This window comes from Sturnus vulgaris, chromosome 3 (genome assembly GCF_052056855.1).
Source record: "Sturnus vulgaris isolate bStuVul1 chromosome 3, bStuVul1.hap1, whole genome shotgun sequence".
Taxonomy (NCBI): domain Eukaryota; kingdom Metazoa; phylum Chordata; class Aves; order Passeriformes; family Sturnidae; genus Sturnus; species Sturnus vulgaris.
This window is the reverse complement of record NC_142245.1, coordinates 111,391,595-111,418,652: the sequence shown is the minus strand read 5'-3', so window position 1 is coordinate 111,418,652 and position 27,058 is coordinate 111,391,595. Positions and strand designations below refer to the sequence as shown.

The 27,058-nt window shown below is 40.7% G+C and overlaps 1 protein-coding gene across 1 annotated transcript in view; it reads left to right on the top strand.

The window, feature by feature from the left end:
• Positions 1 to 27,058, top strand: part of PKHD1 (PKHD1 ciliary IPT domain containing fibrocystin/polyductin) — a 229,390-nt gene that overhangs the window by 149,380 nt on the left and 52,952 nt on the right. Inside the window, exons 52-58 of the mRNA XM_088162528.1 lie at positions 1,146 to 1,259; positions 1,872 to 1,959; positions 4,696 to 4,850; positions 6,661 to 6,813; positions 7,165 to 8,043; positions 9,430 to 9,592; positions 11,590 to 11,750. Of these exons, the coding sequence (XP_088018654.1) occupies positions 1,146 to 1,259; positions 1,872 to 1,959; positions 4,696 to 4,850; positions 6,661 to 6,813; positions 7,165 to 8,043; positions 9,430 to 9,592; positions 11,590 to 11,750 (1,713 nt within the window). The remainder of the gene's footprint in view (positions 1 to 1,145; positions 1,260 to 1,871; positions 1,960 to 4,695; positions 4,851 to 6,660; positions 6,814 to 7,164; positions 8,044 to 9,429; positions 9,593 to 11,589; positions 11,751 to 27,058) is intronic.

Below are 27,058 nucleotides of genomic sequence, written 5' to 3'. Positions count from 1 at the left end.
TGAAAGGAGAGAAAACTTGCAATTCATCCTACAGAACTCCCATTTCCAATCTTTGTGCATGATTGTTAAGTCTGGAAATCTACTTAAAAATGGCTTTAAAACTGAGCTGAGAATTGGATATATGAGATGATTTTAACTGACTTAACTGGAATAATAAATGCTTTGTAACCAGGAGTAAAAAATATGAGAAATTGTGAAAGCATATTTGGATACAACCTAATTGGTGGCTTTCCTCTGTTCAAAACACAGCTATTGGAATTTAAACAAGGAAATCAAAGCTGGTTTGGTTGGACAATGGACACTGAAAGATAATTCCCTCCATGTCCCCAGAGAATATATGAGCTCACTGGTGTGATATATATTAGATGGGGAACATGCAAGTCTTATACTGTTTGCCTTTTACCCATTAAAAAGCTGTACAGAGAATTTAAATATCCTCAGCTATGAGTCAGATGCTGGTGGGGAACAATGAATTGTTTTATTGATTTCACTTAAATAAAAAAAGGCTCTTAAAACAAAGTGTTTCTTTAGGATACAAAAATCAGCTCTCTTTTCCAAACTAGTAATTTTTAAATATTAAAAGAACATGACAGGCCAGCTAATTTTGTACAGATACATATATATATTTTAGTTCTACATCTGCTGCAGTTTTCTGTTGCATAATTGATTTAATCTCTAATTTTAAAGGAACGCTGAACTCCTTTACTGGACTCCACATACATTTCTCCAGGGCAAAAACTGTCCTACTTTTTTCTCCTTAGTATCTGTTTAGTGCTGGGCCATTTTCCTCTGAAACTGTAAACTACCCTTGGTGAAAGAAATGAAGGCAAAGTTGGAATACAGTTTACTGTGCAGACTTATCACCATTGCACACACCAAAACTTCTTGGGCACTTTCTTTTTCCCTACTTTTTTTTCCTCAATCTTCCCATTTTTACCACCCTTTCTGCACGATTACCCCAGAACTGGTGAAGGAGCAAAAAGGCAAAAACTGGTTGAGGCAGGAAATATTAATTCAGCCATTTAGATTTTTCTTTAAAATCAGATTCACACGTATTTCCCCCCTAGTTTCCCTCCCATTTTCAGCATCACAGAAGCCGTGGATACTTGTGTGGTGGGTTTGATGCTATTTTGTCTTTATTGCAGGTTCTTCACAACATCCCCTAGAAAGGGATTTAAAGCTGCTGTTCCATCTTCGGGCATCTGAAGGGATTTACTGTGATCGTCTGGAGAATATAAATGTCCACCCAGGGAGTATTGGTATGAAACATGAATTCCACTTTTCATAGGGAACAAATTTTTGGTAACATCCAAACCTACCACTTTTGAGTCTGTTACTATGTTGTACAGAGAAACCTCAAACAAAGGTACACATATTTTAGAGCTAACATTTAATCTTCTGAAAAGTTTCTGCATTTTCAATTTGTCCTCTGGTTTTGGATCCCTTTTCCAGAGGGGAAAAATATAAGGTTCATTGTCCAGAATGATTAATAATAGCTGCAAATTTTTTTGTATCTTTAATTTCTGGAGTTTTTACCTAATTTTTTGACTTAGATAATTTTTTTTAATGATAGCTATCATTGTCTACAATTCCTTCAATTCTAATTTGTCATTGAGACTTCTGTGGTAAAATCCCCTCTCTTGCCTGTACATGTGATGATCATTTTGCTTTATTGAAGACCTATTGCTCCTTTACTTTGTATTTTGAATGGAGGCTTTTTTTCTGTTCTTACATTTCTAATAAAATATAGAAACGTACTTTAATAAATATGAAGATTTCCATATATTTAGTTATTGCTTCAGTTCTTCTCAAGCCTCTTTTCCCCTTAACCTTTGAAATCCTCCTTCTGTTCTTTCTTTTTTTTTTCCTAGGAGTTTATGGACAGGTGCAAATTTATAGTGCTTATCCTAAGATGCCTTGGACACATCTGGGAACTGATGTTGCTCCTGGCAATGAAAGGTGGTATTTTGCCCGAATATGCTTTCAAATATTAAATTTTGACTCTTATTCCTCGTATTTAATATTCCTGTAAGTTGCTTTATTATTTTCTTTCATGATGAGCTTTGTGTGAATTCTGTCTAGATAGAAAAAAACAACATAGGTAACAAAAAACTGAACCATGATGGGGAAGGTGATGATCTTTAAGGCCCCTTCCAACCCAGATTAACTTTAATTCTAAAGAAATCTAAATTCTAAGGATGAATCAAGCTGAGACTTCCTTCCTTCCTTCCTTCCTTCCTTCCTTCCTTCCTTCCTTCCTTCCTTCCTTCCTTCCTTCCTTCCTTCCTTCCTTCCTTCCTTCCTTCCTTCCTTCCTTCCTTCCTTCCTTCCTTCCTTCCTTCCTTCCTTCCTTCCTTCCTTCCTTCCTTCCCTCCTTCCTTCCTTCCCTCCTTCCTTCCTTCCTTCCTTCCTTCCTTCCTTCCTTCCTTCCTTCCTTCCTTCCTTCCTTCCTTCCTTCCTTCCTTCCTTCCTTCCTTCCTTCCTTCCTTCCTTCCTTCCTTCCTTCCTTCCTTCCTTCCTTCCTTCCTTCCTTCCTTCCTTCCTTCCTTCCTTCCTTCCTTCCTTCCTTCCTTCCTTCCTTCCTTCCTTCCTTCCTTCCTTCCTTCCTTCCTTCCTTCCTTCCTTCCTTCCTTCCTTCCTTCCTTCCTTCCTTCCTCCCTCCCTCCCTCCCTCCCTCCCTCCCTCCCTCCCTCCATTTTCTCCCTTTCAGCCAGGTCTAACAAAGCCTCATTGGAAGAGTTCCCACCAGAGAGGTTACAGCATTCAGGGAAGGAATTATTTGGGAAATGATTGTAAAGATGAGCAGTGGAAGCAGGCAGACCACAGCAGTAGGGCTCATCTGTTGTGAGCTCTCTCAGAGTTGTGTGTCCAGTGTAGATTAATTGTTTAGGAATTGCTGTGTAGCTGATCCTGTTCCAAACCCTCCAACTTTAGAATCACCCTCTAGAAATTATTCTCCTTCCCTGATTAAGATGGGAGATCAGAGTAAGCAGATTCCTGACTGAAGCATTCCAGTTAAACACTTGGATGAAATTGATCCAGGCTAGATCTGGGTTGCTGCCCAGATATTTTATATGAAATAACATGAGGTGCTAAGACACAAGTGTTTGGAGTTAATGTGTGCACATTAAATACAGCACAAAGAGTTGTTTCAGTTGTTAAAAGGAAAAAAATAAAAAACCACCAAAAAACCAAAACAACCCCCCTATTTTTCATTAAAAGTCTGCCAGCTAAGAGTTAATGTGGTTGGATACAGGAAATAGGTAAATCAGTGTTGGAATATGAAAGCTGAAGGAAAATGAAAGCTGTAGGAAGTGGATTTTATTGAAGGAGAGGAGCTGCTCTATATCCTTTTTCAGTATGAAACAACTCTCAAGTTCAGGAAGGATTTTCCTGCTATTTCAGAAGATATGCAGTGATTTCAAGAAAAGAAAAGAAAAAAAAAGAAAAGAAAAGAAAAGAAAAGAAAAGAGAAAAGAGAAGAAGAAAAGAAAAGAAAAAAGAAAAAGAAGTAATAAATTTTTTTGTGGATTTCTCTACTGAATAGTCACAGGTGTTATATACTGCAAGTGCTCATCTGGACCAACTCATCTTTGAAAAATATTGGGGAAAGAGATTCTGGAAAAACTTGACAACATCCCTTTAGGAATCTCCTTTCTCTCTGCACTTCTGTCACTCTAGGCTGCATGTGAGGCATTGTCTAAATTCACTCAGTGCCCTTTTTTCTGAATAATTCCCTGAGGAGTTTAGATCATTATCTGGCCAGCAGCAGTCACCCTGAAACAGGACAAGGTGTTTATCCAATAGAGATAAACACTGATCATTATCCATTTTACTGTCACTAAGTGCTTTTGTTTTACCTTACATTAAGCTAAAAAATCCCCTGAACTACTAATACAACTTTGACTGTAAAAGGGGATCTGCAGTTCAAGATTAAAACAAATAAATGCAGGACACTGTGCAGTGTTCAGTAGCCAGCAGAGTTTTAAGTGCTGGTGTCTAGAGGGTGAACAGCTACCAAGGGCAGGATTCAGGCTCCTAAACAGATGGTTTGGGGTTTGAGGTGTCTTTGGGCTCATATGAGATGCTTTTGGGCTCCCTCCATGGCTGGTACGTGTCTCCAGGGATGCTCCTGGAGCCTGTCCTGTCACATCTACCAGCTGATGATTTAGATACTCTGGGACATCTCAGATAGCAGGAGGTGCTCTTGTTTAGGGAATAAAATCCTGCTCAAAGTGCCCAATTCAGAGAACTGAATTGCCTTTCACCCACTACTGACTGCACCCACAAGCTCTAGTGGAAGCTTGGATGCCAAGTGCAGACAGACACACAACTCTGCACATGGTTGTTGTCTAAATTCAAAGCTGACTTTCAGCTCTGTAGAATATTCCTGGCACCAAAAAGGGTCTGATATGTCTTTTGGAGGCAACTTGAGCTCTGAAATGCTGTACTGGAACTGTATGTGTTGTTAATCAATGGTGTGAAATAGATGCTTCAGGATTAATTTCCTCCCACATATTTCAGACATCTGTTTTTGCAGAAAGCTCGAAAGGGGCTTTTCCTACAGCATAGCCTGTGGATTTTTAAAATTTTTTTTTGAGATCTCCTTGAGCAAAACTGTTCATTTTTAATGAAAGTTGTGAGCCTAACTCTCGTTAAGTGTAATGACATTAAGTTTATATCATGGTGTTACAGGATTTTTGTGGAGGATGAAGTAGATTGGGACCAAGGTGGGGATATTGTGATCAGCTCTTCCTCCTATGAAGCCCACCAAGCTGAAGTAGTTACACTTAAAGAAGTCCATGGTCATAATATAAGAATTCATGAACATCTTCTGCACAGGCACATTGGTAAGGAATTTTTATTTCTTTTTTTTGAGAATTTTCTTCTGAAGTTTTGACTTTCCATTTCATATCTCAACAGGATCAATTCTAATTCCTTATGGTATCTTCATTTCTTTCTCCATATACTTTTTTAGCCTGCTGATTCTAACACAAATTTCTGTGAATAGAATCAATTCAGTGCTGAATTGTTTGGGAAAACTTCCTGGTGTTTCAAGTTGAGCTGGTTCACAGAGAGAGAAAGTTATTTTTCCTTTTTATAAGGAAAAAAGAAATGTACAATTGCACAATTGGTATGTCAAAGACCTGGAAAAGAATTAAGCCCCACCCTTTTTTTTTTCAAATTTCAAAGTAATTATATTAATCAAGTTTAAAGTACAAAATGTTATCAATTCCATGGCATGAAAAGAATGTATCTATAAACGAATATCTAAATAAACACCAAATCTGCATATATCTCTATTTTCTGTGTAGATTGCATGGGATCTATATTTTTGTGGAAAAAGAGATGCAATGTTAATACTTATTTACTTTCATTTCAGCCTATAAAGTAAATTTATTACCATCTATTTAACAAAAGCAAAAGGATTTCATCAACAGATCAAATTCTGAACCTTCAAACCGAGGATTTGTCTTGTGCATATCAATATTTTTAAAATTTGATCTTTATTACGGCCAGTAGGCACAGAAATGAGTGTAATGGATAAAAAGATCCAGAAATATCATGTTTTAAATGGCGAATGTTTAAATGTCTGAGTCAGTAATCAAAGCTTCACTTGGAACTGAGCTCTGTTTTGCAATTATCCACAGTGTTAATCAACAGTAGCCTTGATGGCAAGTTTTTTATGACAATTGCATTTTTCAAACAAAATGTGCAGTTCAAAGCATAGCACATCTAGACTTCATTTCCAGTACCTTATGCATTTCAGGCCTTTTTTTTGAGCTGATGTAGATATAACAAATGTATCATGAGGGGAAATTACTGCTTACCCCCTGACTAATGCAGTTGTTGTTAGATACAGCTGTAAAAAAGGGACTGATGGGACAATCAAGGGATAAAAACTGAGTTTCACCTTGGCAAATGTAGATATTTGCAGAAAATGTTCACACGTGAGCCAGTCACTCTCCTCTCCCTTGATAATTAAAGCAGAAAAACACATACAATGAACATATTTTATCTGCCCCTAAAGCAGGTATATAAAATACACAAGAAATTGCACTTGAGATTTGCCTGTTGCTCTCCATCATGCATAAAAACAGTTTGGATAACTAAATCACATCTGCATGTGTCTAAAGTCACCTGAGATTAATCCAAGCTAGACAGCTGCATAAACTTGAGCAAAACTCTCCTTCAGAAAAGCATTGAAAAAAGTGTTTCAAAATCCTTTTAGAAAACACACACAAGCAAGAGTCTGTAGCAAAGAGGGTTTTGGCTTTGACATTAGTCTGATCCTGAGGAAAATTCATGGAGATCAACTCTGCAGTGTGCTGACGAGTAACTCCAGCACGCAGAGCTTGGAAAAAAATGAGGTGTGAACCTGTTCCTTGCTTTGGCACCTGCACACCGCAGGGGAAAGGTTTAGCACCTTCATGTTCTAAAAATGAGATATCTTGGTAAAATATAAGCACACAGTGAATATTTGATGGGCAGGTGGCCTTTCTGTCTTTGTGTTGATGCACGCAGATTGTGCTGGGGGTGAAACACACCTGAATGTCAGTGCAGATTCTGCAGAGGAGCTGTCAGGATTCATGTCCCTCAAAGCACAGGTTTATAGGTATGATAGACACTTATCACATTTGCTTTCTTGAAACTCCCCAGGGCGTCCCCATGACTTAGAAGACAGCAGACACATTCCCTTGGCTGCAGAGGCTGGGCTCCTCACACGGAACGTGCAGATCCAGTCGGATGTGGCTTGTGCTGGGAGGATGCTGGTGGGACATTTCACAGACTCCAGTGGGATGGAGTTTGAAGGTAGTTGAGATTCACCTGTCCTCATCAAGCACACCATTTTTGCCCAAGAAAGAGGTGCAGAAATGTGTATCCATTCACATGTGCTATGAAAGTCAGAACAAACTGACTGTCAGCAAGTATGAAACATAAGCACCACTAAAAATTCATAAATGTGGAAGATATTTTAGGAGGGGCTGCTCTGTATTTGTAAGGTTTTACTATGACTTTGTATATATTTATTAACAAATACCCATCACTACAATACACTGACAAATTACCTGCTGCTATATGTCTGACTGTTGTTAACATTGTTGTCCTTACCTGTTCTTATGTAATATAAGCTTTTATTTCACTCCAGTTGTCTCATTGCAGGTGCTCTTCAACTCTTAAATGTTCAGCTTTTGAACTTTGGGCCTGCTCAGCTGTCTGCCATTGAATTCAGGAATGTATCCCAGGAGTCCTCAGTGGTGTCATCCAGCATCAGTGGCAGCTGTGGAGCTGGCATTACAGCATTTGAGAGCAGTGGGATCTTGTTGCACAATAACATGGTGTTCAACACCACTGGTCCTGGCATTGATTTGGAAGGGAAAAATCACTCTCTCATCAGGAACCTCGTTATTCTGAGCAGGCAGCCAGCAGGTTCATTAAACTGGGTTGCCAGCATCAAGGTGAACCTGGCCACAGGTGTTTCCCTTCGTGGTAATGCTGTGGCAGGATCCGAGAGAATTGGTTTCCATGTCAGGGGTCAGGAGTGTTCACTAGATGGAGAATATTGCAGTGGAAATGTGGCCCATTCCAGTCTCCATGGTGTTCACCTGCACCAGGAAGATGGATTTCAGACCTGCACTAGAATCACAGGTTTTCTGTCCTATAAGAATTATGACTATGGTGTCATGCTCCACCTTGGAGGCAGCGTTATTGTGGAAAACGTGGTGCTGGTGGACAACACCGTGGGACTGCTGGCTGTGGTGCAGTGTGTCTATGCTGAGCAATGCTACATGGGGAAAAAATTCATAGAACTTAGAAACTCCGTCATTGTCGCAACAAGCTCGACTTTTGACTGCCTCAGAGACAGGATCAAGCCTCACTCAGCTGATCCAACAGCCCAGGACCGACCCCCACGCTCCCCTCTAAGAGGTCGTGTTGGGATTTTATGGCCCACGTTCACCACTGTTCCCAGCCAAAGGCCAGAGGATCCCTGGCACAAAACTGGGCATTGTCCAAAAGCCCTGGGAATCATGAAGCTGAAAGGTTGGTCTTCTGCCTCCAGACTGCTCTGTCACTGCTTTTCTTCGCTATTTCCATTTTTTCAATTGAGCTTGCAGCCTCCCACAAATGGACATGTTGGAGAAATCAGAGCCTCAGTGAATTTGATAATAGAATTCTTCTAAAACTTGATACAGTTTAATTAAGAAAAAAAATATTATTTTCTATTTTCACTTCCTGAATCTACTGCAGGATAGTTGTTGCCCCTAGAAGCCATGGCTGCCCCATCCCTGGAGGTGTTCATGGTCGAGCTGGAAGGGTCTTGGAGCAACCTGGTCTAGTAGAAGGTGTCCCAGCCCATGGCAGGGTGTAGAAAGAAATGATCTTTAAGGTCTCTTCCAACCCAAACCATTCTTGGATTCTATGATTCCATGGCAATTATGTCCCATGATAATGTATAGATTCTACCTCACACATTTCTTCCTTCTGTTTTACTTTTCCAATGGATTCCTCTGACCCACAGTTACCTCTGCCTAGATAAAGATACCAAATCTGAGAAATGAAGATCACACTGTGGATAGAATTGTCACAGAACCTAGGAACTACAACTCACAGAAGCAGTTATGATCTTTACTGGTATAAGAGGTTGCACAAGAGGCATTGAAGTCTGTTATGTATCCTGGATCTTTGTTTGAAATGAATTTTTCAGTCCCCAGAGCAATACTTCCATATAGCAGAACCCTGATAGCTGGTTGCAATGCTGGGATCTAAATACCTCACTGCTTTCCATGTCTTTATTCCTCACTGCTACTTACTTTTGGAAGAAAATTCATTATCCTCTTTTTACTGAAGAATAAGAGAGATAAAGACAGATAGATTTGTGCAGAGTCTCACAAAAAATTCATTGCAAAATTTGGATTTTGGAGCTGCACAAAAGTTGAATGCCAGAGCCAAGTATGTGTCATCACACCCTGCTTGTCTTATATTAATTAATTTCTGGCAAGTAGAAAAACCATCCAAGGCAGGTTGTTATTTAACTGGTTCTTACTTATTAAAATGAAAATATATTAAATAATCTTGCTTTTTTTTGTTGTTGTTGTTTTTTGTTTGTTCGTTTGGGGTTTTTTTTTGTTTTGTTTTGTTTTGTTTTGTTTCTCAGTTACTATTTCTTTGATTTCATTTCCTATGGATATGACTTAGTTTGTGTCAACTTAGGATATAACTTAACTACAGAGTATTTGGAAGCCACATGAAGATCTATGAACAATGCTATTAGTCTAATTTAAAAATAATTTGTCTAGATATATATGGGAACAATTTAACACGGACAACATCACAGAAAAAAAACAAGAAACAATAACTTTCTTATCTCTAGTTATGGCACTCTTTTAACCACTTTTCCTTGCTTGATCTTCTCTTAATCCCTGGCAGAAGTCACCTTTACTGGTTTTACAAAGAGCTGTTACAGTGAAGACAGAGATGTCTGTATCATGGCAAATGCTGATCATTTAGGCATCATGCCTCTCATCACAGCAGAGACATCAAGGATGGTACATGTCAGTGAGAAGGACATGTTCTACTTTCATCCAACAAGGTAAAATGCTTCATTCTGAACTACCTTTTTTTCTAAAAAAAAACCCCTAAACACCTACAGCTTTGGAGCTATCCTCCCCTCATCTCTGCTCTTGTACTGCTCCTGTCTGAGAAAAATGAACAAGCTCCAACATCAAACCAACACGCACAGAAAATCTCAAATAAAAAAAAAAACAAACAAAAAACAACAACACACAAAAAAAAAAAAAAAAAACAAAAAAAAACAAACAAAAAAAAACAAAACAAAAAACAAACCACCAAGTTTAGTTTAGGGCAATCTTTTATAATTTGAGTTTTGAATTCCATTAAGGTGCATCTCCAGACCAATCCTCTTGGATTTCTCCTTTTCCTGACATTTGTGCAGCAAAACAAGCCTCACATATCCCATTTCTTAACCCCCCATCCTGAGCATCTCTGACTTCTCAGCCTCAGGCTTCAGAAAATGTCAGGACCTCCAGGAAAAAACCCTGAGACAGGGAATGTCCTTTTGGTCGGGGAAGCGTGGCGTGATTTGTGCCTGCGAGATCACATCAGAAATGTTGATCAGTACCAGGCAGGCTGTGAGATGTCAAATGATTGCCAGAACTGCTCCTGCCCAGGGAGAATATCATCTGTGAGTGCTGAGGAGGGAGGGGAGAACTTCATCTGTAACCTAAAGTCACTGCTGGTTGCAGTGGTTTAGACAGACCACATCCAATGGAAACCACATGCCTATTTATTTATTGCAGTCACTGAACACAATGCAGAGGCTATGTCAGGAAAGCCTTGAAGTAGCAAAAAAAAAAAAAAAATAAAAAAATCCAGCATGGACTCCACTTGCCAGTCAAAAATAATTGGAGGTGTCCCACACTGCTATGTTTAGAGCCCCTCCAGCCTCCTGCCAGAATTTCTTATTTTATTCTATATTTTTGCTTTTTGCTCTGGGCATTCGTTTGCGTGTAGATTTCTGAGCCCTGTCCAGCTTGTCAGCTCCCATTATGTTTCACTCTTGTATCCATCCCACAATATTCTGCTGGTAGTGAGCTGCTGAATACCCGGTCCAGGGCAAGAGCTGGTGGTTTCCAAACGTGAGGAATGCACATGGATTACTGAAATCTTCCCTGGGAGGCTGCTGAGCCTCTGGGGCTGCTTACATCTCCCAGTGCTCCTCATGCAATATCTGCATGCATTTATTTAATCCACCTTTGCAGCTGCTGAGCTTGATCCAGGATGTGGCTGCATTGTTCTGCTTCAGCATCCTGAAGGGATATCTTGATGGATATGTCCTGTCAAAGAGAAGATGAGCATTGCCTTGGAGCAAGAGAGGAAATAGAAACATCGGGGAATATAGTAAATCCATTAAGAACTTTGCTTGTCCCACTGGTAGACCTAACCAGCAGAAATGCTGGATCTGCTGAGATGGTCAAGAACTGCACTGTCAGAGGAGTCTTTGTTCTCTGCCTCTTTTGAGCTTGGTTGACTGGGGGAATTGGCCTTTTTGTTCCTCTGCCCTTACAGCAAATCTCTGCCGACACCTGTTCACCCCATTCAAGGTACCAGCAATCAACCTGAGACCAAAAATGTCTCCATTTTCTTCAAGGTTTAATGTGAATCCATGTAGCAATCTGAAAATGTCTCCATGGACTTTGCTGGAGCACAAGTCTTTTTATCATACTGAATTCTGCCACGGGTGTGAGATGCTCAGTTCACCAGTTCCTTTAAGCTGTGTGTAAACCTGCAATTTAAAGCAAATCAGCTCACTACATGTTTGTGATCCAAAAATTAGGCTTGTTATTTAAACACACTGGTTTCCTTCTCAAGATAGACCTTTCTTTAGGACATGATTTGTCTCAACTGTCTTATATTTGTCTCAGTGAGATGAGCTCCCCCCAACACACCTGTCCTGTTACAGGTTCCTTCCTCTGTGGCAGCCAGTAGTTAATGACTTACATAGACATTTATAGGCTTTTCTGGCTTTTCCAAGCCACTAATAATAATGTTACCTTCCCCACTTACCAGTGTGCAAACCTCTGAGGATGCCATGCTCCCCAAAAAGAGATGCAAAGGCTCAAGGAAAGCCCTTTTCAAGGATTTGGATGGAGGTGTCCTTCATCTGGAACCACCTGTCTCTGTTTTCCCCAAGCCAGAATTTGAATGGACAGAGTTCTACTCAGAAGCTGGTAAGTGCCTGTGCTGAGAGGAGTGTTTGCAAAGTCCTGCAGACATTTGAGCCATGAGATGAGACTTTCACTGAGATCTAAACCTGAGCTTGAGGTCATGGTGGTCCCAATCTGTGTGATTCCTTGCCAGGAAGGATGTAGTGAATGGCTGTAGAAGTTTGGGGTGACTCAGTGTGCAGCTCTGTGTCCACCAGTGTCACTCTGTCTTCTTGCAGGATCATTTCACCTGATCCTTAGCCCCTTTAGGGTCTGACTCACTAGATGGGATGGTAGAAAGAAATTCTTCCCTGTGAGGGTGGTGAGGCCCTGGCACAGGGTGCCCAGAGAAGCTGTGGCTGCCCCTGGATCCCTGGAAGTGTCCAAGGCCAGGTTGGATGGGACTTGGAGCAACCTGGGATAGTGGAAGCTGTCCCTCCCCATGGCAGGGGATTGGAATGAGATTATTTTTAAGGTCCCTTCCAACCCAAAGCATTCCATGACTGGTGATCCTACCTGCCCCTTGCAAAGTCCTCTGAGAGCATTAAGGGGAACATGCCATGAAAACACCACAAAACTGCAAAATAATACCAATAATTGGCCCTGCAAGGATTTTCATCCACATCCCACTGAGGAGATAATCAAGCTGAAAACCCACTCCAGAAGTTTGACGACCCCTCTCTGTTTAAAAAAGACCCATTCTGCTCAGTAACCACTTTCTGAAGGCTCCCACAGCAAGGCTCCATTCTCAGCCTGATTAGAACTCAGCTCTGTGATTCCAAATAAACTCTTTAATTACAATTAGCATTCCCTGTGCCTGCTGCTGATGGTGGCCATTTTGCTGTGGAGATGCATTGTTTGTGATTCTGCCAGTATGGGAGACTGATGGGAGGGACTGTAATTAATCCTGTTTTCCTTCACACTCTAAAACTGATTAAACACAAGAAGAACTTTAAACAAAATGTGCAAGGCTTTTCCTCTAAGGATCCCACTCTAGCTGGCTGATTACAGGGTTGATTTATGTGTTGTCTAGATGCAAACACTGATTTTTACTGTACCTTTTCCACCCTAATTATGAATCACATCCAAGCACTAATGCTCTGGTACTATTACCACTTAGCACCTGCATATTAATGAATATATTTACATACAAAACCTGGATTTTATTCAGATTCCCACAATTTTTTGCATATCCTAGCACACAGTTATAGATGTAAGAGGAATCCCCACCATCTAAAGTGCACTGAGGGTAAAACCTTCACTCCACAGGATTTATCTCCTTGTGAAATTGAGGTAACAGCATATGATAAATGTTGCCTGAAGCTATGACAAAATTGCTGTGTTTTCTTTTTGCTGCCCAAATCTGAATGGGGATTTTTTTCTCCCTTCCCTTCACAAATGGGTGTTAAATTCCTCTGCATTTCTCATTCTGACCCACGGTTTCTTTTGTCTTGAGGTTGACATTTGGAAAGGCACATCTTGGTGATAAGGTGAATTCATATTTGTCTTCTTCCCTTCTCTCCTTCTCCTTCTGGAAAGTTGTAGCACTGAGTGCAATGCAGGCTCCCAGGATAGACAAATTGGAGAAAAAACTCAATTTTCCTGCTCCCACTGATGTCCTGCCAGCAGGACCAGAACAGTTATAATCCTTTGGGCACTGATGAGGCCAAACCTCGAGTCCTGTGTTCAGTTTTGAGCTCCTCACTGCAAGAAAGACGTTGAGGGGTTGGAATGTGTCTACAGAAAGGAAAGGAGCTGGGGAAGGGTCTGGAATATAAATCCTATGAGAAGCAGCTGAGATTCCTTAATCTGGAGAAAAGAAAGCTCAGGGAGACTCTCTACATATCCCTGAAAAGAAGGATTGGCCTCTTCTCCCAGGAAATTAGTGATAGCTCAGGGGAAAATAGCCTCAAGCTGCACCAGGGAAAATTCAGGTTGGATATTAGGAAAAATTTCTTCCCAGAAAGGGTGGTCAGCCATTGGAAAAGGCTTCCCAGGACAGGGGTGAGGCCACCATCCCTGGAAGCATTAAGGAAACCAAGCAGATGTGGCCCTTTGTGATATGGTTTAGTGGGCATGGTGGCACTCACTCAGTCTGGGCTTGATGACCTTGGAGGTCTTTTCCAGCCTTAATAATTCTGTAGGACCAGATTCTCCTTTGGTGTGACAATGCTTGAAGGCCTGTGAGGATGGTGGTGTTGCCATAGAATTATAAAATCACAGAATGGTTTGGAAAGGGTGTTGGAACAGGATGATCTTTAAGGTCCCTTCCAACCCAAACCAGTCTGTGATTGTATGAGTCTATGATACACATGAATGTTTATGTTCACTTCAAGCTTCCATTTGGGCCAATCAGACTGAAATTACTGTTCCTCAGCCATTTTTACATACTCTGATTACTCTGTGGGAGCAAACCAAAACCCTCAGTAGCCTTCAGGGACAAAAAAGCCATGGAGGTGTTTTATCAGAATAAGGAATATCACAGGGAAGAGGCCATGAGAGCCATAACTGGGGAACAAGGGATCATTCTGAATTATATTAGTGCTCCTGGATTCACATGGTATCTTTTATTGAAGATGCAATTGGTATAGAATTTATGAAATTTATTATTTCTATACCCACTTTTCCCTCCCCTTTGTTTTCCCGAACTTTTACCCGCTGAGTTTGCTCTTTGCTCATAGACCAAGCTTTTTATTGTGACCCTCTGAAGAAGCAGAATTGTTCACTTCAAAATGAAGTTTTAATTTTCTGGATAAACCACAGAATTCAGAGAAAAAGAACAAAACAGGAGGGAACAGATCCAAGATTTTTGTTGCTATTATTATTTCTACTGCAAGAAAAAAGGAGTAACAACAAAAGTGGGTTTGAGTCCAACAAAGCATAATTACTTTTTAATATGAGAGTCCTTTTTAGTCTTTTTTTTTTTTGTCTTTTAAATATATTGCTGCAAAAGTTTAAAATTAAATGTTTTCCAACACCCTCCTCCCTAAATAATTTATGAGGAACTTTCAAAGTACCATTCTTTGAATTATCCAAAACAATTTAATGAGTTTAACATGAATTTGTAATTATTTAAATCTCTTTGAGCTGCCATTTTTGGATGACAAAATGTTTTTCTCCTAAAACTCATGTCTAGAGCAAGCCTCTTGCAAAAGAGCTTGGGGCCAGGCCTGGAGCACTAAATGGTTCCATGATACAGGAAATACCAGAATCATAAGCTGTGCAGCAGAATTAGCTATAAACAGGAGTGTCTAGTTGGGTAATTATGGATAAGTGAAGAGTTTGTATATTCAACTGATTCCTATGTCCAGGTTAAAACCCCAGCTCCACGAAGGGCAGCTGATACAACCATCCATGTGTAGTTAAAGGATCAGACAGCTGCTGGCTTTTTGCAGTGCTCATAGGACTCTGCTATCACAATTCTTCGTGTTTGTAATTAGGGATGACTCCCAGAGACATCGAAGTTCATTGTCTTCCCTTGGTGGAAATGTAACTGAGGAGCTGCAACTGGTAGAAGATCCCATTTCTATTGTCTGCAGCATCGTCATAGAACCATAGAATTTTGGAATGGTTTGAGTTGGGAAAGACCTCAGAGGTCATCTCATTCCTTCCCTTGTCATGGGCAGGGACACTTTCCACTAGAGTTTGGAGTTTACTGATGTCCCCTCCAGTGAGCAACGAGAGATTGGCTCATTATGTGGGTAAGACACAGAATCGGAGAAATTAAACCAAGTCTTTCAAGTTTTAGTCTTGAGCCTGCAGACATATGTTTTCTTCCCTCTGACAGATACATTCTAGGTACAATCTAGGAATAATCATAGAATAATTGTAGAATCATACAGCAGGTCAGGTTGGAAGTGGACTCAAAAGCTCATCTGATCCACCCTTTTGTGGGAAAGGAACATTATGTAGCACCCTGTCCAACTGCATTTTGAAAACCTCAAAATGAGGATGTGATGGAAACTCACCATGTCCCTCAGGAGGTCGTTCCAATAAACCATAGAATCCCAGAATGGTTTGGAAGGGACCTTAAAGATCACCTTGTTCCATCCTCCTCCCATGGACATGGACACCTTCCACCATCCAGGTTGCTCCAAGCCCTGTCCAACCTGGCCTTGGATACTTCCAGGGATGGGACAACTACAGCACCCAGTGATTGCTATCACTGTGAAAAAAACTTATTTCTTATACTGAGATGAGACCTTTCCTGGTGCAAGCAGCACCTGTAGCCCATTGTCTTCCCCATGTGTCTCCTTGTGAAGAGAGAGCCTCATCCTCCTTGCAGCTTGTGGTAAATACTGGAATGTGGTGACAGGATTCTCTCCTGAGCCTTGTGTCCTCCAGGGAGAACACACCTAATCCTTCAGCCTTTCCCCATAGGAGAGGTTCCCCAGCCTTTTCACCAACTTTGTGTCCTTCCTTCAGTCCTCTGTGATTCTGAATTACTGGGGGATGATGAAGCTCTGGGCTATCTGATGTATATTCATGAAACTTTTTCTTTCCGTTGTAAACATGTGCTCCTTGCACTTTGTGTGAATTATTGAATTTATTTTCTACTTTACACCAGTCAAACCTGACAACTCCTTGTGAGTTCTTTGGATACAGTAGGAGAATTAGTGAAATTTAGGTCTGTGATACCCCTGTGGGATGGACATTTATTTTGGCACTAGTTTTCCAGGAAGAGGAGAGAATTTGTGACTTGCCCAAAGTCAGTCATTGAATTAAAAATTATCCTTCCAGAACCCTGACAACCAGAGACTGAATCTAAAAACACTTCACCCTGTTAAGGGAGGTGGAACTTTATGATTGCATTGACTAGAATCAGCCCAAGGTGTATTTTACACAGCACTTTTTACTAAAAAAATATTCCTGGTCTATATTTTGGGGCATTATTGAACACTTAAATTCTGGCTACAATTATAAACAAACAAACAAACAAAATGCAGTCGTGTTTTGTTTTTTCAATTATTCTTAAAAAACTCCACAGAATTTTTTTTATTGACTCAGCTTTAGTATTAATCTATTGGTGAGAGGATCAGTGTGTTGTGGACAACTGAACTTTTTATCTGACCAGCAAATCATTGAGATTATATTTTCTTCTGTCATTTTCCATCTAGACAAATATAAAGCTGTGAAATTGCTCAGTAGTCTTGCTTACTCTCTAGAGGCAATCAGTACATTTTCTAAATCATAAAGAGGAAAGTGGTTAATACATAAATGCTTGTCTGAGGCAAGTTATGCAGGCATTCAACACTCAATTTTATAAAAATTGTCAAAAACTCTTTAAATTTTAACACTGAAGTTAGAAGTCATAACTGAATATGCAGAAATCTGCTAATTTCATCAGAAATATGATAAAATGTCAGATGTAGGTAAAAATACTCCAAAATAACTCGCGTTATGGGTTGAGGGTTTTGCACAATTTTCTTTCTTCTGGTAATTTTAATAATTGAATAAAAATCTCTAATAATACTTGGGGAAGCATAGAATCTCGAGACACAGGCTGGCAGCATAAGTTAGGGCTAAAGCTGGGTGAAAATGTTGCACCATAAATATTTAATATTCCAAGGAATATGATTAGCCACACTAGCTATGCATAATCATATTCAGTAATTAAAGATGTGTGAGAAGAAAATGCAGGTTTGGTAGGAATTTTGCAAGGAGTGAAACAATGCAATATCAGCATTGTTTTCCTCTGGAGCTTTTTTGTTGTTGCTGTTCCCAAATAGAAATTTGCTTTTTCTGCAATAAATGGCCCATGCAAAATGGGTTGGAAGTAGCAATGGAGGACATTAAAAGAGCTCTTACCAAGCTATTCTTTCATAAAAACCAAACCTAATATGATCAGAAAATGCTTGTAATCCTTAATTTTCTTGAAAACACATCTCTGGTAAAGATTTCAGCAGACCTTAATTAAGTTGAGACCAAAGCAGAGAATAAAGTTGTGAGGATTTTGTAATGCTCATGGGAGAGCAAAATTTAAAGTAATCCAAAGGGAAATTAAGTTATTTTTATATCTTTGATGTCTATGTGGTTGCTCATCAGGGGTGAGTTGGTTGAGCACACTGAATTAAACAGTCAGCTCTGTCAACTGCAGCACAGCAGAGTGAGGGACAATTCTGTGGGTGGAGAATCCACCAGTTGGGAAAGAAGATAGAACAAGGAATGGCTTTAAACTGACAGAGGTCAGGTTTAGCTTAGAGGTATGGAAGAAATTCTTCCCTGGGAGGGTGGTGAGACCCTGGCACAGGGTGCTCAGAGAAGCTGTGGCTGCCCCTGGATCCCTGGAAGTGTCCAAGGCCAGGTTGGATGGGGCTTGGAGCACCCTGGGACAGTGGAAGGTGTCCCTGCCCATGGCAGGGGGTGGGATATGTTGACCTTCTTGGTGTCTTCCAGCACAAGCCAGTCTGTGATTCTGGATGCCACCATGAGACTTCCTTAGGGGACAGCTCTGCCAAGGAAAACCACTCCTCTAAATGATTTCTTTTGGTAAATCGTGGAGGAACTGTGCACAACTGGGGATGTAGCAACAAGGTTAGCATTGGGGCTGAGGTGGCCGTGCCACTTGTCCATTTTGAAATACCATAAATTGCTTTCCCTCACAGTCACCTGCATTTCAGACTCTAATAAACAACTATATTCCTTTTTCAGGGTTGCTTTTTCCTTAATTCTGAAGCTAGGATTTGTGATATGAATGGCATTGTTCATTTTCCATGTGATCAGTATAGAGCAATGTATATACACACACACATTATATATCTGTATGTGTACAATTGCATAAACCTACCAAACCTTATTTCCTTGTTCCCATCAAACAAGGGTATCAAATTCCTTTCTCCTGATGAAGCCAAAAAAAAACCTTGGGCAAGCCCAACCATTTTGCACATTTATTGCTGTAAATTGAGTTTAGCTTTTTGTGCCACCCTTTCTGCTTCTTTTCTAAATTCCTCAGGTTCTTTCAAACAGTCATGCACTGATGTACTGCTGCAAAAAAATGTAAAATATATGTATATATCTATTAGGAATGATTATCCAAATGAATTTTGGAAAAAACTGATTATGAAGTCAGGTCCCTGTCAATGGGAGATAACCTTGCCCCTTAGGATAGCAATCCTTTTTGAAGATGTGCCAACAAATAGTTTGTGCCTACTCTTGCTATCGGGAATTCTTGGCTTCTCCTTTTAGCCTTAATCCCTGAGGATAAAAGAGCAGTTTTTTCATTTTCCAAACTCAGCTCCTGTATTTAAGGAGCTATTTAGAAAAATTTCACCATTTTTAGAGTTTGTGAAATCTTGGAGAGTCTGTTTGCTTCCCTGGGGGCTCAGTACCCCCAAAACACCCTGTCACCTTCATTTAGGTTTCTAGTTATGGATTTGAAGCCCACCTTTCTCCCCTTCTTTATATAAATGTTGTCTGTAACAGAAGCATACTTTTTTTTATCATTGACATGATGAGGCTTCTATTTCAGTGTAGTGTTTCTTAAACTGTGATTCATAAAGCATTAGTGGTCCATGAAACCTGAATAACTGATGAATGCACCACTCATGGATTTATTTAGGAGCCTGACAGTTAAAGGTGAAAAGATTTACAAAAAACAGGAAATAAGAGGAAAATAGGAGATAAGAGAAATGGCTGGAAAAGCTGGGTGGCTTGATAAAAGGTGGAAGAGATGTTTAGGAATAGCCTTCAAAATTGTGAGACTGCTGGGGGCTGGAGAGAAAAAAAATTGCTCTCAAAGTCTGTGGAATCAGAAATAATGGTCTGAAGTCTCATCAGGATAATTTTATGTGTTGGGAGGAAATGTAGGAATAAAGACAGAGAAACATGGGTATAACTTGCCTGAGTGGAGTCCTTATCAGTGGTAACATAGATAATCAGACAGAGCTGATCTTTTCCTGAGCAGGTGGAGAATGGGTCAAATAACTTCAAATGGCCCCTTTGGGCATCTATTTCAAAAATTCTGAAAAGATATTTGTGGCCTGCAGGAATCTTTGAGGTCTGACAGTGATGTATGGGTCCAAAGGCCAGGGAGTTGCAGGAGGAACGTTTGGTAATTAAGACTTTGTAAATGCATCTGATGAAAACAAAGAGTGGCCACTGGGGAGGAAAGAGAGATTGTCTCTCTCCATGAGCTTGGTCCTGGTCATCCAGTCTGCCTGCTCTTGTGGAATGCCAATGAGTTTGAAAGGATGTGAAATATGTAAGTGTAGAGATGAGTCCCACAGAAAATGGTGTCCAGGGTCTGAGTGGAGTTTACAGCACCAGGAAACAAAAACTGGCACAGGTTGCCCAGAGAAGATGTGGCTGCCCCATCCCTGGAATGTTCAAGGCCAAGCTGGATAAGGCTGGGAGAGCCTGGCATAGTGGAAGGTGTCCATGGCAGGTGGGTGGAATGAGCTGATCTTTAGAGTCCCTTCAAACCCAAATCATTCTATGAATCTCTTCCTTATCTGGGACGTCTCCTCAAAGCTCAGACATTTTTCATATTCTCCCAAGGAACTGTTTCATTATTATTTATCATTCCTACTTTGGTGATGCCCACAAATCTGTCAGCTGTTGGGTGTTATTCCTACAATATAACACCCAGAAATTTTCCAGCATCTTCTGGAAGAACCACAGGATGACAGAACAATTTGGGTGGGAAGGGACCTTAAAAATCATCTTGTTCCACCCCCTGCCATGGGCAGGGACACCTTCCACTATCTCAGGCTGCTCCAAGCCCTGTCCAACCTGGCCTTGGACACTTCCAGGGATCCAGGGGCAGCCACAGCTTCTCTGGGCACCCTGTGCCAGGGCCTCCTTACCCTCTTCCTAATATCCAATCTAAACCTACACTCCTTCAGTTTGAATCTAGTCCCCCTTGTCTTGCAAATCCATGCTCTTGTAAATATTCTCTTTCCCTCTTTCTTGTTGACTCACTACAAGTACTAGAAGCCTATAATCAGATCATTCCAAAGCCTTCTGTTCTCCAGGCTGAACAATCCCAATTCCCTGAACCTTTCCCACAGCAGAGCTGCTCCATCCCTCTGATCATCCTGGTGCCTCCTCTGGACTCACTTCAGCAGCTCCAGGTCTTTCCTGTGCTGGAAATCCAGGGCTGGCATCAGCTCTGCAGGTGGAGTCTCACCTGAGTGGGGCAGAGGGGCAGAGTCACTTCCCTTGACCTACAGAAGCTGCTGATGTTAAAAGTCAAGCCAAGATGTGTCAGGAGAAACAGAGGGAAGTGGAGAAGTGAGCTGCTCCAGTGAGGCAGTGATAGAACCAAGGACAGCATCTACATGGAACATCCTCTCCAGGCTTGCTGGCTGTACCTTTAAGGAGATGGTTGTGTTTATGCAATTAAAAAAAAAAAAAAAAAAAGAAAAAGAAAAAGAAAGGAAAGAAAAAAAGAAATGTGAATTTTTATCCTGCAAGCATAACTGTATTCTTTCCTTTAGATCTTAGAGACATATCTGTAATCCAACCAAACTGCTGAGTGGGAGTTTGCAGAGGTTTACAGGGGAAGCACCGCATTTTGCAACAATTAATTTTGCAGAGGAAGCAGCCTGTTTAAAGACGCCTGCAGCAGTCACTAAAATACGTGTTGTTTTTCAAGGCCACCAGACACACAGTGGGCTAGGTTGGCTAATAAACAAAACAACAATGCAAAAAAACCACCCAGCCTTGTGAGGTTTGCAGGAAGAAGGGATGAGAAATAAAATGAATAATGCTTACCTGCTAGGGGTGGGTGAAGACTATAATTGTTTAGCCCCCAGCAGATCCCTGCAAGGGTTAAAAATGACAAAGATATTAGTTGGTGACTGCTAAGATTGTTGGTTTGAAGCTTTGGGCAAAACACAGACTGTTATTTACCGGACTTGGTCGATTTACTTCTTAATGCAATAATGACCTGTGAAATGAAACGTGAGCTAGACAATTGTTCCTCATTGTTTCCAGTAAAACATCCTTTCATACCCCATTAAACCACCATTAATTCCATTTGAAAGAGAAGCAGGCACAAACACCAAGGGATATCTCTCTCTTTTCCTCTTTTCCTCTCTTTGTGGGACTGATCAAAGCCTGTGGATGGAAAATCAGCTTTCTCACCCATTTTAGAGGGTGTTGGGCAGCCTGGGGGGGGACACATTTTTGAATGAACACAGAGATCTACTGGACTGGCATCCAGTGGATCACATTCCTGGGTTTTGCAGAATGTATCAGGAAACCTGGCAAACAGTCAATTTATTGGTGTTTGTACATCAGGTTTCTGTCTCTTTTTTTAAATTGGCTTTCTTCAAGCATGAGATTTATGTAATCATGCAGTGAATGTGCAGATATATCTGTTCATTATTTCCCTCTCAGTCCTTCTAAATGCATTTTCAATTTTAAACAAAAGTAGTAGAGTGATAAGTCCTCAAGGTAATAGATTCTTACAGGTTTAAACAAGTTTGGGTCAGTGAAGAAAAACTCAGTGAGTGGACCTCTGTGCCCCCAAAGTGGGTTATCTGTTTGGAGTCCTTTGACTACCAAGAAATCTTCTCTGGAGAGAAACTCCAGTCTTGTATCTCAACTAAAGGAAAAAAAAACAAACTTTTGCACACTGGTTCAGGGCAGGGAATCCAGGCACAGCTGGGTAGTGTAGCACTGGTTCCAGCTGGCATGGAACTGGTTTCTTTACCTCCTGATTCTCCTCTGCTGTGGCATTAAAGATGTGTCAATGTGGCAGTGGCACGATGAGGGATGTGGTTTAGAGGGACTTTGTGGCATCACATTTACAGTTGCACTTGATCTCAGAGGCCTTTTCCAAAGCCAAACCTCCACAGCCTTCCCAACCAGGAACCAAATTGGCTCCTTGCTGCCATTTGGCCTTACCTGAAACCTAGACCAAGGCATTTAATCAGTTCCTTGGCAGGTGTTGTTCATCTGCAAGGAGGTTGCCATGGATCAATGGCCTTGAACCAAGAGTACCACTGGTTTCCTGCAATCACAGTTTGACAGCCTATACTGTAACATTCCATCATATTAGTTGCCTTTTTTTTTTCACTTTCTTCTACTTTTGTATTTTATTTTATACTCTATACTTTTATGTTATTTGCTACACTAGATGCCTTTCTTTTTCCCTGATAGATTTATGCCTGGGGAAAGAATTTGTCTGAAAGTTTGCTCAGAAATGGTTCAGCTGCAATGAACAAAATGAAGATTTCTTTTTGGTGTGTGTTAAAAAACAAATCTCTTAACTCTAGAACCTGTGGCCTTGCAGCAGAGGTTGAGGGTTATCAGGGAAACAACTCTGTGGTCAGTGAATTATTTTCTATCTACAGTCCCTGTGAAAAACTGTCCCCAAAACTATGAAAATAAATTGCTTAGATTCATTATTTTCTCATGTTGTCTGAAAGATCTAAGCCTTGTCTATCGCTTGTGAAAATTTCAGTTCCTGCTCTGCTGCATTGTTTGAAGCACAGACATCAAATGCTTTCCTGAGTATTTGGAGCATCAAAGCCCACATTCTAGTTCCCTTGCATTGCATCTGCTAATTAACAAAAGAATTCTGGGCACTTGGTGACCCTTGTTGCTGCCCAAGGGCTGTGTCCCCAGGAGGCAAACATGTGTTGTGTCCTGACTTCACAGACTGGGTTGGGCAGGAGCCAAGGGATTACACAGAGTCCTCTGGGGTGGAATGGAGAAGAGACCTCAAAGTTTAATCAGCATCAAGTATGGCATCCACTGGGAAAAAGCTGGTTGGGTTTGGATTCACCAGCCTTACTATAAAAGCACCAAGCACAGTTTAGTTTGTGTAGGATTGAGATTTTTGTGTGTGTGCTTACGTGTGACTCGATTATTTGTAAGATCAAGTTTCACTTGTAAAAAAAAATCCCCCCCCAAAAAAATATTTTGTGGAAGATTTTAATTGCAGTTCTGAAAAGAGATGGAAAATGAGAACTGCAAAATCCCTTGTCAGGAATATGACAAGCAATGATGTGGGAAAACATCTTTATGGTATCTTTATTCCTTTCCCTGTAATTCTTCCTACGTAGCCCTGCTCTGATTCAGAGCAAATCACGATGGTCTGTTTGTGTGCATGCAAACATTTGTGTTCATACACACACAGGCACTGTCCTCACAACTGTTCTTGGGAGCATTTCATCATTTTTTCCTCTTATCTTCCAAATATTAGCATTTAATGAAATACACATTTCCTTCATTTATCTTGAACCTACTCCAAGGCCAGCAAATACCAGAACCTCAAATGTTTTGACAGGATAGATTCTTTATTGGTTTGTTTTCTTTTCATTCTTTCTGTTTTCACTGTGATTTTTAATTTTTTTTAGGAAAAGATTATAGACTCTTGTGTTCCAGCTCAAGGAGCATGGCTTCCAACTGAGGTACACAAATATGTCCAAAAAAATGTCCCTGAGACCCATCCAATGCAGACAGCTGTGCAGCAAACAGGAAATTGAGGAAGTCAGGTTCATCAGAAACACAGGATTTCCTTCGTGGATGTTTCAGATAAAGCATCTTTAATTTTTCCATGCTGGAGCAGTGCTGTAAAAGAGCAGGGGAATTATTGCCCTGTGCTTTGTCTGGGATGTAAAAGTGTAACTGGAAGACAGGTTCTTGTGGGGACCATCACACCTTGGCTGTGTTGACATGGCCTCTTCCAAGCAAACTCTCACTTTTCTATCTGTGCTCTGGGCAGGCAGGACACGAGTCAGCTCTGAGCCAGGAGCTGTGTCACTGTGACACACAAGAGCAGGACTGCTAAAGGTGTCTGAGCAGCTGAGTTTTGGGGAGAGGTCCCAGAAAAACGAATGGAATCACAGAATGGTTTGGGTTGGAAGGGTCAGTTCATTCCACCCCCTGCCATGGGCAGGGACACCTTCCACTATCCCAGGTGGTTCTAAGCCCCATCCAAGCTGGCCTTGGACACTTCCAGGGATGTGGAACCACATTTCTGACCACAGCTTCTCTGGGCAACCTGTGCCAGGGCCTCAGCACCCTCACAGTAAAGAAGTCACTTGATTACTCTGTGAAACGAGGATAATTGTTATTTTTCCTTCCACTCATTAGTTTGTAATGACTCTTGGCATTTCTGTGTCGGGAGCTACAGAAGTGTCTATGTGGCATCTGGTATGGTGTGATTCCAAAGTAGTTGGAGTCTCCTATGAAACACTGGGAAAAATTACAAACTGGTAATTACCAGTGTTCCTGTGGCATTTCTAAATCAGGCAAGAGCTTAGATGTTGCCTGTGTGACCTTAGCTTGCCTTGCTCTCCTCTTCGTGCTTTCAAATTTTGACAGTCTTCGTCTGCTTTGACAGCTTTCATTGTCACACTAAGGAGCAATCAATTTTGACTCATTTGGCCCAAGATGTAATTGCTTTGGAGATGGCTCAGGGCTGTGTGCTACCAAATGTTTTTATAATAGAGAAGGCTATGGGGAAACCTTATTTTGGCCTTTTGGTACTTAAAGGGAGCTTTTAAGAAAGATGAGGACAGATAATTTTAGCAGGTCCTGCTGCAATAGGACAAGGGTTGATGGTTTTAAATAAGAAGGTGTTCAACTTAAATTAGATATAAGGGAGAAGTTTTTACAATGAGGATGGTGAAACACTGGCAGCAAGGTGTCCAGAGAAGTGGTAGTGGCTCCTCATCCCTGGAAACATTCCAGGCCAGGTTGGACAGGGCTCTGGTGTAGGTGGTCTCTGGGTGATGTTCTTTAAACATGGGGGTGGGGAGGCTCTGGCACAGGGTGCCCAGAGAAGCTGTGGCTGCCCCTGGATCCCTGGAAGTGTCCAAGGCCAGGCTGGATGGGAATTGGAGCAACCTGGGATAGTGGAAGGTGTCCCTGCCCATGGCAGGGGGTGGAATGGAATGATCTGTCATGTTCCTTCTAATCCAAAGCATTCCAGTATTCTAAGATTCTATGACAAGCACATGAAAAATCAGCAGGAAGTCCACAACCATCCATCCATCCCAGTTTCAACCACAGTGCTCTCAGGACAACAACTTAATAGAGCATTTTATCTTAATGAAGCTAAAAGTGTTGAAAGCTCAGGCCAAGAGGTTGTTACACACAAAAGCTGCATTTCACAAAATAATTACTGAGACAAAACATGCAAAATCTTCATTTGTAAAGCATAGCTTTGATACAGATGTCATCACTCTACCAAAGTTCAAAGCACATGTGGTTGACACTATGTGCACCATGGGGTTCTCAGGATATGTAGCATGAGTATAATATAATGCCTAGTTAAAATAATTAGTTGAAAAGAACATATTCATTTCCTAGTGAATTTTTTGAGAAACAGCTCAGTGCTTTGGAAAAAAAAAGTTATTAACTGAGACTGTGCATAAGAAACTGGAAAATAAATATTTTCATTTGGGGTAGTTATGTTGAATACTCAGTTTTAGATCATGCCAAGAACATATTTATTAACTTAGCATGTAAAAATTTATATTCATTTAAATATACAAATATAAAAATATGTTATGATAAATATGCATATATTTATGAATATATGTGGTTATACAATTGTTCCACGTTCTCCAGTTGTTGGGAAAAAAGCACACAACCAGTGAGGCAGCTAGCACAACATCAAAAGGTGCTTTTGAAGAACTTTTTAATGAAAAGGTGTGAAAGGTGTGGGGTTTTTTTCTTTTTTTTTTCTCTATTGTAGGCATCCTAAATTGACAACAGCACCTCATTTTGTCTTAGAAAATAAGTTATCAAGACAAGGTAACCCTGCAACTTCAATTTGCCCCACAATAGAAGTCGTGGACCTGTGCAATATATTGGACTTCTGTTCCTTGCTTTTTTTTGCCTTTGTCCTTCCTATTATTTTTTTCAAATCTGGGTAACTACCCAATAATTCTAATTTCAAAAGGCCCTATTTTCTGGTTGCCTGGATAAGGCAACTTGAATTAAAACTTTGGCATAGATCTTTCTTAAGAGACCAATATAGAATTTAACTTCTGTGTTTGACAAGCTAATTGGCCAGGGTTTAAAACCATCAGTTATGCAATAAAACTGTATGCAATTAATTAAAGGCAGCCGATTATTTTCAGTCAGGCTCTGTTCCTGAAACATCCTCCTACTCACTAATAAACTTTGTTCCTGCGGTGGTTTTTCTGAAATTAATAAGCACATTGCAAAACCAGGCTAAGCCTGTCTCATGGTTTGCTTCCCATGCTCACCAGGATGCAACAGTTACTGGACTGAAAATGAAGTTACATCCCTATAAACTCTGTATTGGAAGAGCAATATTTAATCTCCTCCATGGGATTGACAGAATCACAGAATCCTTTAGGTTGGAAAAGTTCCCTAAGGTGATCAAGTCCAACCAGCACTGCCAA